The sequence below is a fragment of the Anguilla rostrata genome, chromosome 18, assembly GCF_018555375.3.
Source record: "Anguilla rostrata isolate EN2019 chromosome 18, ASM1855537v3, whole genome shotgun sequence".
In the NCBI taxonomy this organism is placed as follows: Eukaryota; Metazoa; Chordata; class Actinopteri; order Anguilliformes; family Anguillidae; genus Anguilla; species Anguilla rostrata.
The window spans coordinates 8,308,436-8,321,954 of NC_057950.1; the positions used below are offsets into that span (position 1 = coordinate 8,308,436).

A 13,519-nucleotide genomic window follows, 5' to 3' on the forward strand; every position below is an offset into this window, starting at 1 on the left:
CAGCTAGAAGACAGACATCTAACGATGAAATTTAGAAAACGGACCCCAATTCCACTTGCACGGGTAAAGAAATTCTCAACAAGAGACCCTGGAGTTGGTTTGTGCTTTAATACTCAGTTTGCTGTCGCGGTGTTGTTTTTTTTAATGACCGGCACGATTGCTTCAGAGCAAGGGAGCGCATTGATTTTGCTAAAAGAAGTGTTGATGAATGAGAAATACGCGTATCAAGTTAAAGCACCTACATCTGCAACGGCGCGCAACTCAATACAACCGCCCGTCCGCTGCAAAATTTGATCTCGGGGAGCTGACAGCACCAAACCGAATCCTGTGGACTCATCCATTTTAGATTTTTTTACAGGCCACAGAACACCGCTTGGAGAGCTTACCTGCTCCGAGAAAGACTGATCGCCTTTCCGCTGAATGTTTATCTTTGCAGAACCCTAATTGATATGCTTCGCTAAAATGACACGGTACAAAAAAAAAAGAATAGAAATAAAAAATAAAATTATCAGGTTATCCTACACAAACGCAGCAGGTAAAGAGAGACGCGAAGGGGAACCGGGTGCATTTTGTGCAGCGTCATTGAGACGGAAACCTCACTTGACAATGAACCTAAGCGAGTGTGCGTCCAGATTACCCACTTAATGGTTATTGTGCACAACGGCACAGCCTGGCTCTGACTTCATGGTTCACCGCAAGGTCACCTGCCTCCTTTCCGACCCACTACGTAAACACACTGAGGATACACACTGAGGTTTATTATATGTGCTGAGATTTATTATACACGCTGAGGTTTATCAATATGTGCTGAGGCTTATTATACACGCTGAGGTTTACTATATGTGCTGAGATTTATTATACAGACTGAAGTTTATTATATGTGCTGAGGTTTAGTATACACACTGAGGTTTATTATATGTGCTGAGGCTTATAATACACCCTGAGGTTTATCAATATGTGCTGAGGCTTACACACGCTGAGGGTATGTTATAATTGCCGAGGGTTTTTATACATGCTGAGGTGGGTTACATTCTCTGAGGTTTGTTAGACCTGCTGAACCCAGTTAGACACACTGAGGCTTGTTCTACACGCAGAGGTTTAAGACATGCTGAGGTTATTTTGCACATGGTGAGGTAGAGATAGTGAGGTTATACTTGCTGAGCTTTTTTATACATGCTGAGGACTGTATATACTGAGGTTTGTTATAAAAGCTGAGGTTAATTATGCTCGCTATGGCTTGTAATATTCGCTAAGGGGGCTATATAAGCTAAGGCTTGTAATAGTCGCTAAGGGGGCTATATAAGCTAAGGATTGTAATATACGCTAAGGGCGCTATATAAGCTAAAGCCTGTCCATTACTATTGCATGTAACAGTTCAGCTGTATTCAAGCTCCCCTGGGGTAATTCATATTAAACGCGTCTCACGCTAACCGCAGGAAAGCGACAGCAGAGAAGCTGCCGTTTCTCCGGCAACAGGAAACGCCACAAAGGCGCCATATTCCAGTAACACCGCGGGCGTCCCGACGGATCAGCTGACGGGCGGGCGAAGCGCGCGTTCCGTGGCCTTCAGCAGAGGGTGAAAGCCGACGGGGGATCCTCTTTCCCCGGGCATCCAAACATTAGCCCCGTGTTTGTTCCCGTGTTGCTAAACACCAGACGGGCAGGGTTCCAGCTCTTTCCGGCTCTCCGGAGTCCGCCGCCCTCCAGCCCCGAGCAATGTCAGGCCTGAGCTCGAACCTCGGCGTCCGCCCGCCCGCCCGCCCGCCCGCCAGCCCGCCCGCCCGCCCGCCCGACCGCGGCCAGTATCGACTCGCGCCTCGCGTTCTGCATCCGGCACCGCTGGTCAATACGCGGCGTATTCTCTTTCCTGCCTGTGACAAAAACCCGTGGCGGGTTCTGCAAATGGTTTTTCTTTTTTTTTTCTCTTTTTTTTTTTCTGCGGTGAGCTGATTTTCAAAGGATTAGCGGTAAAAGGATTTAACGTGGTGGTCGGTCATTAGACTAAACAATCAACCTGTGCTTAACCTGTGCTTAATACCATTTTGAAAGGCGGTGGGGCAGTGGGGTGGGGGGAGGAGGGGGGTCAGCCGGATGCATTGTGCGTCTGGTGACCGGCGGCCCTACACCCAGAGAGAAGCAAGCTGTAGCTAACTTCAGATGGCTTGCTCATCACAATTCAAGTGAATTTTTTTGCTACATGAGGAATGTGTACCCAGAGATGTCATGTGTGGAATTCAGAAGGGCCTGGTTCCTGCATTCCTCTTCTGACAGAATAAGAATCAAGCCCTACTCACTCACCTAAGGGATACAGACTCATCCCAGAAACAGGCACTTGACCTCAGAGACAGACAGACAGCCTGGAGATGGCCACTCACACCAGGGACAGGTACTCACCACAGGCAACTCACCCCAGGGACAGGTACTCACCCCAGAGCACTCACCCCTGGGACAGGTACTCACCCCAGAGCACTCGCCCCAGGGACAGGTACTCATCCCAGAGCACTCACCCCAGGGACAGGTACTCACCCCAGAGCACTCGCCCCAGGGACAGGTACTCACCCCAGAGCACTCACCCCAGGGACAGGTACTCACCCCAGAGCACTCACCCCAGGGACAGGTACTCACCCCAGAGCACTCACCCTGTGGACAGGTACTCACCCCAGAGCACTCACCCTGTGGACAGGTACTCACCCCAGAGCACTCACCCTGTGGACAGGTACTCACCCATGCTGTTGGTGGACTTTCCCCACATTAGGAGGCAGCCGATACAGATGATGTTGAGACCTCCGAACAGCAGAATCTTCCAGGACTGGAAACATACACACACACAAAGACATGTTTCAAATCAGGGCTATTATTGACATTCATTAGGTGAGCCAACACCTTTCAGCCAAGCACATTTTTCAATGCTTGTGAAATAACTTGTGTGATGATCCAAACATAAACATGTACTTTTCTGCAGCCTTACCTTCTTGAAACCCCTAAATGACAGGTGACAATGGCCCCTACAACAGGAGCTGAGGGTGCCTAAACACAGAGGGACATAAGTGTCCCCTCCTCGTACCTCATTAACCGTTAAAAAGAGAGAAGTGGCTAGCACACAGCCGCTGTAGACCCACTACTGGTACCTGTCATCTCATATCCCGGCTAGCCACGGTACCTGCAGTACTGTAAAATACACCATTACTGTGGTGAGTAATGTTATGACAGGAACCGGCGGGGCCGGCGGTACTGGAAAAAAAGTTGGTTTGACAGAGCTGTTAAAATGTGTGTGAACCCATGCAGAGGGTGTCTGGAGAAGAGGAGGGGTGAACTGAGTCACAAGAAATAGTGGGTGTGCAGGTATTTTATGTGGCCTTGTCAGTGCTAAATATGTGTGGGTAGCTTACTGCAGTCTCTCAGTGGCATTTGGTATTTTTTCCATAAGGAAAACACCCGTGTCAACTGCTGTCCATTTACACGGCTGAAGCCATTCAGAGTAAGTAGCTTGCTAAAGTCGAGCTGCTCCACCTGGGGTCTGAACCTCTGGCCTTTCAGTCAGGAACCCAGTTCCCTAACTGTCATGCTACATTGGCACCCAGGCTGTGGGGGGGGTGGGGGGCAGATGCCGCCGAATTTCAGGCTGGGTCGGGTCGGGTCGGGCTGGGCGGGGCATCTGGGTGGAGTGCAGAGGTCCCGACGCCCTGATGAGAAGGCAGTTGGGGGATTGGGCATGTCCCACTCCACAGATGGGAGCACACGCTCAGCCACCCGCGCCCTTCTCTTGCTGGCGTAAAGATAGACAGAAGGTTCTGGAAGCCGAACGGTAACCACGACACACGTACCAATAACCGCATGCAAGGCGGGATAGAATTTGTGGGGTAAGGCCGTTTCCAAAGAGTTCTCATCAGGGCCGTTGATCCAGGGTGGTGTGGCCTAGTTTGACAGTGTGTCAATTTCCATTAAGTCATCTCACTACAGGTGAGCATGCTCAGGTTTACCACATGGGTTCACAGTCAGATATTTAGCATGTTAGCCCCCATTAGTTAACACCGACCCAAGTCGGTTTTCTGGGTCCAACAAAACAGCTTTTGTGTGCACAACTGTGATTCCAGGCATTTTGAGCTTCAGTATTTTACGTCACGCTAATTTAGCGTGTGCTCTTATCTAGAGTGGCTTGAATAGTAGAGCAGTGCATTCAGCTGATTCACATGAGCAACAAAGCAACAGTTTCGAATTCATCCTCCTGTCCCAGTTTTCCCCAGAAGATCAGTGCAGAGTTCCCTAGGGTCGGCAGATGCAGCTGCGGCGCTGGGGGATTCTGGGATACTGGAGTACAGGGCTATGACCTGACCTAACCTAACCCCAACTGGCTCTAGGGCAGGGTATTGATGTGTCCCTGCCAGAAGACAAGCACAGATAATCAGGAGGGGTGGGGGGGGGGGGTTGTACAGTCAGGGCAACGCTCCGCCCCCCCAACCCCCAGCCGAGCCTTCGACTCGGCCCAGTGCTTTTCTGGGCTGACCTCGGCAATGTCACGCCGCCGCGCACTGGCTAGCAGATGCTTCCGGAAGCCTCTGGGCTGTGGGGCGTATCCAAAACGCGCATGACTTCACGCTCATTAATAGCCTACCTGCAGACAAAGGCTCTGATTGGTGTTTAGACCCTAATTAGCTTCTACACCTGTGGGGACAATTTAGTGGCAGGAATACAAGACTGCAATCTGAACATAAAACCATTTCACCGATGGAAGCATCTATTATCTATTAACCCATGCATTACCAAAAAACCTTGACAGCGGATGTTTTACAAATGCACAAGAGAACACATTCATGAGAACTGAAATGCACGAGACTCGAACACACAGGATACAGAAGTCGCTGTTCATAACTGGTGATGAGAAAACACACCCATTCTAAGAATTTGAATCCTTTATTGATTAGACTCGTATGCTTAAATTATAATGGCCTTATGTTTGAAATGAGATCCGCTCATTTCGTAGCCATTATCCTCAAGTTACCGTGTTTAAGTGTAAGCTAATAACAAATAATCAAACTCATTGTAATCACAATCACTATACAATACCCCCCCCCCCATATCGGCTTCCTAAATGATCTCCTTTCCAGTGACCAGCTATCTTCGGCCACTCAATGTTTCAAACACTGTTTACGGTCCCACTTTGTTACCTTAGCAACAGTGGTAAGACACTCCCTTTCACCCAATTTTCACAGTACTGTATTGTATGTTTGTTTATCAATGGGAACTGCAAAGTTTCAAGTTCACTATTTTTGCAGGTTACTGCTCATGCAACTTCCTGTTTCATATCCCTGTTTCCTGGATGACCAATCAGTCCTTGTCTTTGGATCTCAGAGGTTCTAATGTTGCTAACGGAAACGTCTAGCTGGCAAGCCCAGGGTTCCAAATTTTGGTGCCAGAAGCAATGCCTGTAAATGGAAAAGACTGAACGGGATGCCTGAACAATAAAAAAAACCCAGACAAAGCTGAAGGTTATTTTTCCTGTTTTGCCATTATGTGTTGGGAGCAAATACATTTTCTTTTTCAAATCAATGTTTGCCCTTGAATTTCTCTTGCTCTTTAATCTATGCGATGTGTAATCCCATCCCAGTTTGTTTGTCTAAGCAGGACACTGGTGTGGGCCAAAAGTGGATTACACATGACCCTACATGCATGTGTGCTTCGGTAATCCACAATTCCATCACAACTCAGACCACACCGTGGGCTAACGCCACAGAGCGCCACAGGGCACCCTCCCGCTCCTGGGCGGGGAACAAATCCCACCCGTTCAAGGCGATTTATTCACCGACAAGACGAGAGGGACTTCTAGGAAACCGCTCAAAGACGGAAGCTCAAACGGGACGCTCTGTTTGGCTGCTGTACGGCGAGAGATGAGTAAAACAGCTTAATCTTTAAACCAATTAATAAATGTCACTATGAGAATGTCCCCAAAACATGAAAGCTGTCTGACTTTAAAGCGGACGGTAATCCCCCCCCCCCCCCAACCTGCGACAGGCAGCCATCTCCCTGGGACAGGGGGGGAGGGGAGGGGGAGGGGGGGATTATGGTGTTAGGCGCCATGGCAACGCACAGCGTATCCCTTTGTCGATTTCGAGCTTTGGATTTCCGGGGCTGACTCACCCGTCTGTCCGAAGCCACCAGGAGGAATTCCTGTGCGAATTTCCCGAAGAAAGACCTCTGGGTTTTCCGGAACGGGTGAATGGTACCCTGCAAAAAATGTAACACCGTTGTGAACTTAAGCAACAATTTCACAAGCTTCATGACTTCACTGCACTAAAATAAGTCTTATAAGAGGTAAAAGATTAAAGTAAAATGGCAAACACTTCCATAGATGTTTACGCAAACTATGCTACTTGTATTGCATAGCTTGCATAAAGAGCAATATAGTAGCTGGCATGGCAATGGTAAACATTCATACATATTCATACAATCAACCAGTTTTCCTTTGCCGCTTATTGGTGGAGAAAACATTTTTTTAATGTAAATTGCCTTGTTGATGATGTCAGCAACAAGGATGTCAACAACCAATAGCAAATCCTTCAGCAGTAGGCAGTTCAGTAGTAATAACTTTTTTCTTTCAGGGAGAAAACTAATTCAAATTCTCAACAGCATAACAGGTGCTTATACAAGCACTATAATTAAACTACTATAATTTAACTATTAAAAAACCTTCATTGCACAGGGTCTTCAAAGAAGGCGGCATCCACAAGAAGCGTGATCCGAATTTTATCCCACTAACAGTTACTCCATGCTAGCTGGGTCCTAGCATCCAATTGATTGCCTGTGTAAGCTATGATGGGACATCAGCTTACCTCTCCTTTTCAAAAAACATGGTCATGCTCGATAAGCTCCATATCATATGAATAACACTGATACCTGCAGTACACTTCACATGGATTTTGTAGGGTAGAATGTCAAAGAAAATCCATCAATTTAAAATCAATCCCGTGCAATCCAGCCAAAGGAGCTCCTTTGTGGCTGATCTGTGTACGCCAGCAGACTCCTGCACGGAGAACACTTTCCGGTAGGTTCTACGAATTTAAGTTCAAACTGCTTTGAAAGCTCCTCAGCCGGTTAAGATAATGGGCCATCAATGCAATTATGGAAACGCTTATTTTCCATCACTCGTATTTCCACAATTCCGTAATCAATCAAAACATATGATTACATTTAAGGGATAATACTAGAACTGATAAAAAGCCATGGAAATGAAAAAACGCAGCAAGTTTCTCAGTTGAGTAAAAAAACAAACAAACAAACAAACTGAAAAGACAATAAAATACACAGAAAACAAAGGCAGGATAGGCAGGCATCTAGACTGGAAGACTATACGCTCACTCCTATATTATCCATTTCGCATGAGAACAGTACACACCATGTTTTAATTAGTGTGCTTACACACAGCAATGTAAAGCACTTAACCGTGTCACAACACGTGAATTTAAATATTAACAACAAGCCAAGAAAGAGAAGCATGTTTTAGCATTGTGCTGGCTCCACTGTCACACCACTCAGCTAAACAGAGGGGTGGAACAAAGCTTATGCGGGCGTTTCTCCACTGTTCTGTTTTATTCTATGCTTATTGTCTTTGTATTAATTTAAAGGCCCGAGATGGCTTTAGTTTCAGTAAATTTGCATGAATACCATGAAGAAGAGAGCTTCGTTAACACCTTGGCAACATCTGCTTTTGAACTTGCTTTGAACTGCTTTTATTGGTTCCCAAACCATTACTCTGGTTCCCTGGTTATTGGTTCCCTAACCAGTACTCTGGTTCCCTGGTTACTGGTTCCATAACCATCACTCTGGTTCCCAGGTTACTGGTTCCTGAACCATCACTCTGGTTCCCTGGTTACTGGTTCCCTAACCACTACGCTGTCTGCCACCATGTAATCCTTGCACACTTAGGTTAATCTAATGTTATCTTTCAGCACTCCAAACAGGAAGATGAGTATACCAAAGAAGCCTTTAGAGACCGCCTCCAGTGTCTGCAGAGAATATTTCCTTTCCTGCTCACAGCATATGTTCATGCTTTGCTGTTCCACCGGCATCCTCTAGGGGGCATGGTGCTGAGAACACAGCCCTGTCAGTACATTCAGAGCAGCCCTGTTGGATATGTTTTGCCTGAGGAGCTGCCTCACTGTTTCTAAATCTCACATACTCTCTAGTGCACAGAGCTGTTTGGTTCTGTGGCACAGTGGTCTGCTTTGCTTGGGAAAGCCCTTCTAGTCCATTAACCGTCTCTTTTTACTTTCCTATGGCAAAGGCCTGCGGTCTCTTCCTCTCGGTAGCGCACATGACAAACGGCTCACACAGAGGCCTCATTCAGGAGGGAAGCTAAGTGCTAAAACAGAGGCACCCAATCACGTGCAAGGGAGGGCCGGGAGTACGCAGGCTTTCATTCCAACCAATCACTACGCCTGCTCATTTCACTAACTGACTGACACACCTCTAACCAGAGAAGAGGGAACTAACTAGTGAACTCAGCAGGCGTAGCGATTGGCTGTAATGAAAGCCTGCTGCGTACTCTCGGCCCTCCACGGCACACGATTGGGCACCGCCGTGTTAAAATATCACCGCACACAAAAATGTGCGTCCCCATGGGAGCGAAGTCCTAAAGTTCCAGTCAGAAAAAGTGACCGATCCACAGGACCCAGGCTGTCGTTTTTGAAGCGTTCTCCAACAGCGAGTCCCGGCCCCAGAACGCAGATCCGTGCTTTCGTGGAGCGCGCCCGCTGCTGATGGGCTTACAGTTGGCCCTGATGGCTAATCCAATCAAAGACAATCACAGATCTTATTTAAATTACTTTAAACAACAACAACAACAACAGGCACAGAAAGAATAACAACAGCTGTGCGCTCACAGACGGCCCATTATCAAACAGTGAACACCGTGGGACGGGAGACCCCTGGCCATCGTACAGCCAATCAGGTGTTGGGGGTGATTAGGTACCCAGGAAATTTGGCTAGGACGCCAGGGTTAATCTTTCGGTAGGTGTTACAGACTCTGCAATGACTGTAGTCGAGTCAGGACTTTAGTTAACATTTCATCCGAAGGACAACAGCATGCGCTGGACTATTATTCAGTTGAGAGGGAAGAGCGCCCCCTGCCGGTACAACCAACATCTGTTCCATAAGTAACTTCGTTTTCCCAAGCACTATCCACACACAGACACACACACACACCTGCTTAGCTTCAGCAGTTTGCCATGAGAAGAGAACAGGACGCTATGGCTAATGGTTTCAGAAATATAACACAGCCACCTTTGAACTGGGATTGTTGATAAGCTCAAAATGTTCTGTACACACCTGAATGTCGCTACAGGACAGGTCAGCTCCCTTGTTTTGTTTTTTATTTTTGCTTTTTCAGCACTATACATGGAACTATACATTAATTCTCCATCCATCAATACTACAAGTCTTCATTATTTTATACATATTTCCATTATTTGGCAGCAGTGTTCTTGACGGCCTTTTCCAGAAATAGGGCATAACATTACAGCATCCTCTCAGCCCACTTGGGTATCCCATCTCTTTATTTCTTCTAAAAAACACTTAAACTTGTGCCTTGCAGCTATTTTACTGAAATTACACTACAAATATAGTCTAACAATTGACTGATGCATGAAATTGTGACAGAACTCGACCAAATCAGTAAATAGAAGGTTCCATCCATTTTCTGATTTCCCTAATTCTGGGCTGCGATTGGTCCAAACAAATATATTTAGTGTTCAGATACCGTCTCCTGCTCACATATGCATTCATGAGTAGCGGGTCCATCTCACACAACTGTCAATTTGTACAATACTGCCATCTAGAGGTGAGCAGTGAAATAAACAATACCATGCTTTTCAGGAGTTTCACGCAGCAAAACATAATTCTTACATTTCTTGATTATGAGTTATAACAATAATAACAACAAAGGTTTGCAGATTACCTCAAAGGCTTTGTTCTACATTTTTGGCTTGCTGTGCGGTAGAGAGAAGTGTTTACAGAAATGCATTTGCTCTACAAAAATTTACAAAAATACTTTTGGACTCAGAGTGGTCCCAATAAATGCATTCAGTGCTCAGATAACCAACTGCAGATGTGTGTGTTCTGGACTAGTGGTTCTATTCGCACCCATCCGTTAAAAACAATACATCTAGGGGCGAGTAGTGAAATAAACAATACAATGCTTTACAGAGAAGTGTTTACAGACATTCATTTGCACTATAAAAATGCACTGGGTACATATGATCTGATGATAACCATAATTATGTATTATTTAGTTAAATCACTGTAAGTGTGTCCCTTGTTCAACTGTACCAGTGGAAAACAATGAAAAGCAAAAATCGTGATGAACAAGCCTTTTCATTTGGGTATTATCCTGGCAGAACATAAATGTAACTGAAAAAAGGTAGCAGAAATGCTGATCAAATAGCATTGACCAGAAGTGAAGAGCAACCAGGCTTTGATAATATCATACCATCATAAACTGAAAATCACGTAAGTACAGCTTACCAATACATAGGTGTCAGTTTCCTGTTTTTTCCAGTGCACTGGAAAATCTGCAGAAGACACAAGACATGTTTCTCACAACACTGACTTAGCATTGTCAAAAGCAAGATATATGAAGAAAGGCTAAACTTATGTATTACAAAATATAATGTGCATTATGTCATTTCTCACTTGGATGGATGTTTTGGCATTGTGCTTTAAACAAGTTAATAAAATATGCCTTCTCATGTGATGACTCAGTATGAAACAGTATCTGCACAAAACGCATTAAACTAAATATCTTTTCACAATATTGTTTTTAACCAAGTTACAGAAAAATGATGGTTAAAACCAGGCTAAAGTCACTGAAGGACCAGCCCATTACTCGCATTGGATGAACATTTTTGAATATTTAGTGATTTTGATATATTTATTAGTAACCTTACAAAGAAAACTTTAAATTCTATTTCTTATTCATTTTAAAGTAGCTCCACTGCACAGTAAACAGGGATTAACAAACAGAAACAAAACACACATAAAATAGGCTAATAATTAAGTACAATTAAGTGCTAATGAATTGTACAATAGCAAACAATGATGTGTGTTCTGAGTTATTTTACAGTGAACTGTGAATTAAACTGTCATCATTATTCACCTTTCATTAGTACCCTGCCATTCAGTCTTGACATATAACTAAATTAAACAACGCGATGATGAAAATAAACCAAATAACTAGAACAATGACAGACAATTTAAAGTAATGATGCCTACGTTTCAATGAGTAACAGCAATTACTTTTTTATTTAGCCGTCATTTGCTGCCATCTGACCACCCATGCGAGTTGTTGTCCTATACAGCATTAACACTGCTAACTCTATTTCTAACTTTGTAAGCAGGTTACACGCGTGGCTGCCAGATAGCCAAACAATTTCGATTATACATGTATACGGTAAAATGGTCTGCGAATAACCAATTATATATAAGTTAACTTCCATGACTGTGTACCCATAACTTAATAAATGCAGCTATCCAGATAACTATAATGTTGACGTTATCTTGGCTAACTGCTTTTTCTGGGTCTGGTTTAGTAGGCTAATGTTAAGCAAGATGTGATAAAGTATATAATCGACTACTATTACATGATGCAGTTGTAACTATTTAAGCTGTGACTGCGCTGGTTTCGGTTAAAATTCAGGTGTTTCTTGTGAGTTATAAGTACTGCAAACTGGCTAACCAGGTGAACTCCGCTGATAAGAGTTGAAAACATCTGATCAGTGTTTTCGTGCACCGTATGCATTTTGGACACTTGCACTGTTCCCTCGTACCTGGCTCCTTGAGACTAATTACGTCCACCGCCACCATGTCAGGTTTATCTATGGGACTGATTTTCCTCTCTGTCACCACGGACGGAACCACGTCGGGTTTGGGACCGAGTTTTCTGGGGTAATAATCCTCAACATTTTGGTAGTACAGTCCAGGCTGAGAAGTGGAGGAACTGTTCATCGCCATTTTGAATCCATCCAGCAAAACATCGCTGGAAACGGCAAGTGGCGAGGGCCAAAACAAAGCCAGGGAAAACATGGGAAAAGGAAAGTACTAAAAGTGGGGTGCGAAGTAGTCCGTCTATCCATTTTATTTATTTTTTGTGTGTGTTTTTGTTAGTTTGTTTTTAGGATTTCGATGAACGTTGTAAAATTCGTTGTAATTTGTTTTTCGTTTTATTAACAATTTGATAACTTTGGATTTATTTGAAACATACATGTTATCTGAAACTAATATATTTACGCTGTAATTTAAACAATTTTCGTGGACATATTCCCTGGGAACCTATATTCTGCAATGGATATCCAGATCAATGTTATTTTTATTTATCTATTTACTTATTTATACTTCTGCCATTCTTCAATTCCACAAAAAGACCAGGAAGACTATGGACTAATTTATGGTGCATGGTTCGCATCTGGAGGGCACACTTCGCTGCTCGGCTAGCAGTAACTTCGAAGGAAAGCAAACGGTGGCTGTACCACTACTAATTTAAATTTTCACGTTTTCGTTCTATTCTTGTCATTTTGCGATTAGCCTATATGGAATTGACGATGAGAAAGTAATCAAACAGCAAATTGTTTACAACGTGTGCATGTTTTCTGCTGTTGTTGCCAGTTATACATATAAATGTGAATGCATTCTGTCGCTTCGGATGTCAAGACATGAAAGCGAATGTTCGCATAAAAACATAATGAATGTGTTTGAGAGGATATATAAAACAGTTAAAATCTGAGTATTGGCCTGTTATATCCTATTTGTTGCATAACAACGGTCCAAGTTCAACTACCAACGACAGTTTTGCTTGACAACGGTAAAATATGCCCAAACGGCTGCAGAAGAATATTTCAATTCCAGATGATTAAATCGATTTAAAAAATTTAAAAAAATACGAAAGTAACCATATATAACCATTGTTGGTAACCCGTTGTATATAAGTGGAACAAACCCCTCCAGGCTGTCCCGGTTATTAGAAAATAATGTAGGCTACTTCGGTGGTAGTATGGGGTTACAGAAGAAATCATAGACAGATGGACCGACGACAACGTCGCTTTTTCATACGTCAGTGGGCTAATTTGCCTAATCTTCGCGGGACTTTAGACCGCGGTGGAAACGCAGACAACCATGGGCTGAAGGAACCTTTTAGTTCCTTGAAAAGTAGTTCCTGGGACTAAAAGTTCAGGGAACTTTTGGTGGAAACGCGGCTAAAGAGACTAGTTCCCCTTATCCCAGTCTTGTCCAGATGGTAACATTCCAGAGAGCCAACGGCCTGCTCATGGTAAATGGTAAATGGACTGCATTTATATAGCGCTTTTATCCAAAGCGCTTTACAATTGATGCCTCTCATTCGCCAGAGCAGTTAGGGGTTAGGTGTCTTGCTCAAGGACACTTCGACACTCCGACTGCCAGACAATCGGTCTTACCTCCTGAGCTATGTCGCCCCATATGTCGCTCATCCAGAGGGAGGTCGAGTAACCTGTTGTTT

The 13,519-nt window shown here is 44.3% G+C and overlaps 1 protein-coding gene across 2 annotated transcripts in view; it reads right to left on the minus strand.

The window, feature by feature from the left end:
- The window catches only part of LOC135244556 (zinc transporter 6-like), an 83,653-nt gene that overhangs the window by 29,645 nt on the left and 40,489 nt on the right, over positions 1–13,519 (minus strand). Inside the window, exons 1-4 of one of the 2 annotated variants that reach the window (XM_064316965.1) lie at positions 11,817–12,053; positions 10,516–10,562; positions 6,136–6,222; positions 2,725–2,809 (exon numbers count right to left, since the gene is read on the minus strand). In XM_064316965.1, coding sequence (XP_064173035.1) covers positions 2,725–2,809; positions 6,136–6,222; positions 10,516–10,562; positions 11,817–12,000 — 403 coding nt within the window. In that variant the 5' untranslated portion in view covers positions 12,001–12,053. Of the gene's footprint in view, positions 1–2,724; positions 2,810–6,135; positions 6,223–10,515; positions 10,563–11,816; positions 12,054–13,519 lie in introns of those variants that run through there. The other variant, XM_064316966.1, reaches the window with a different exon arrangement.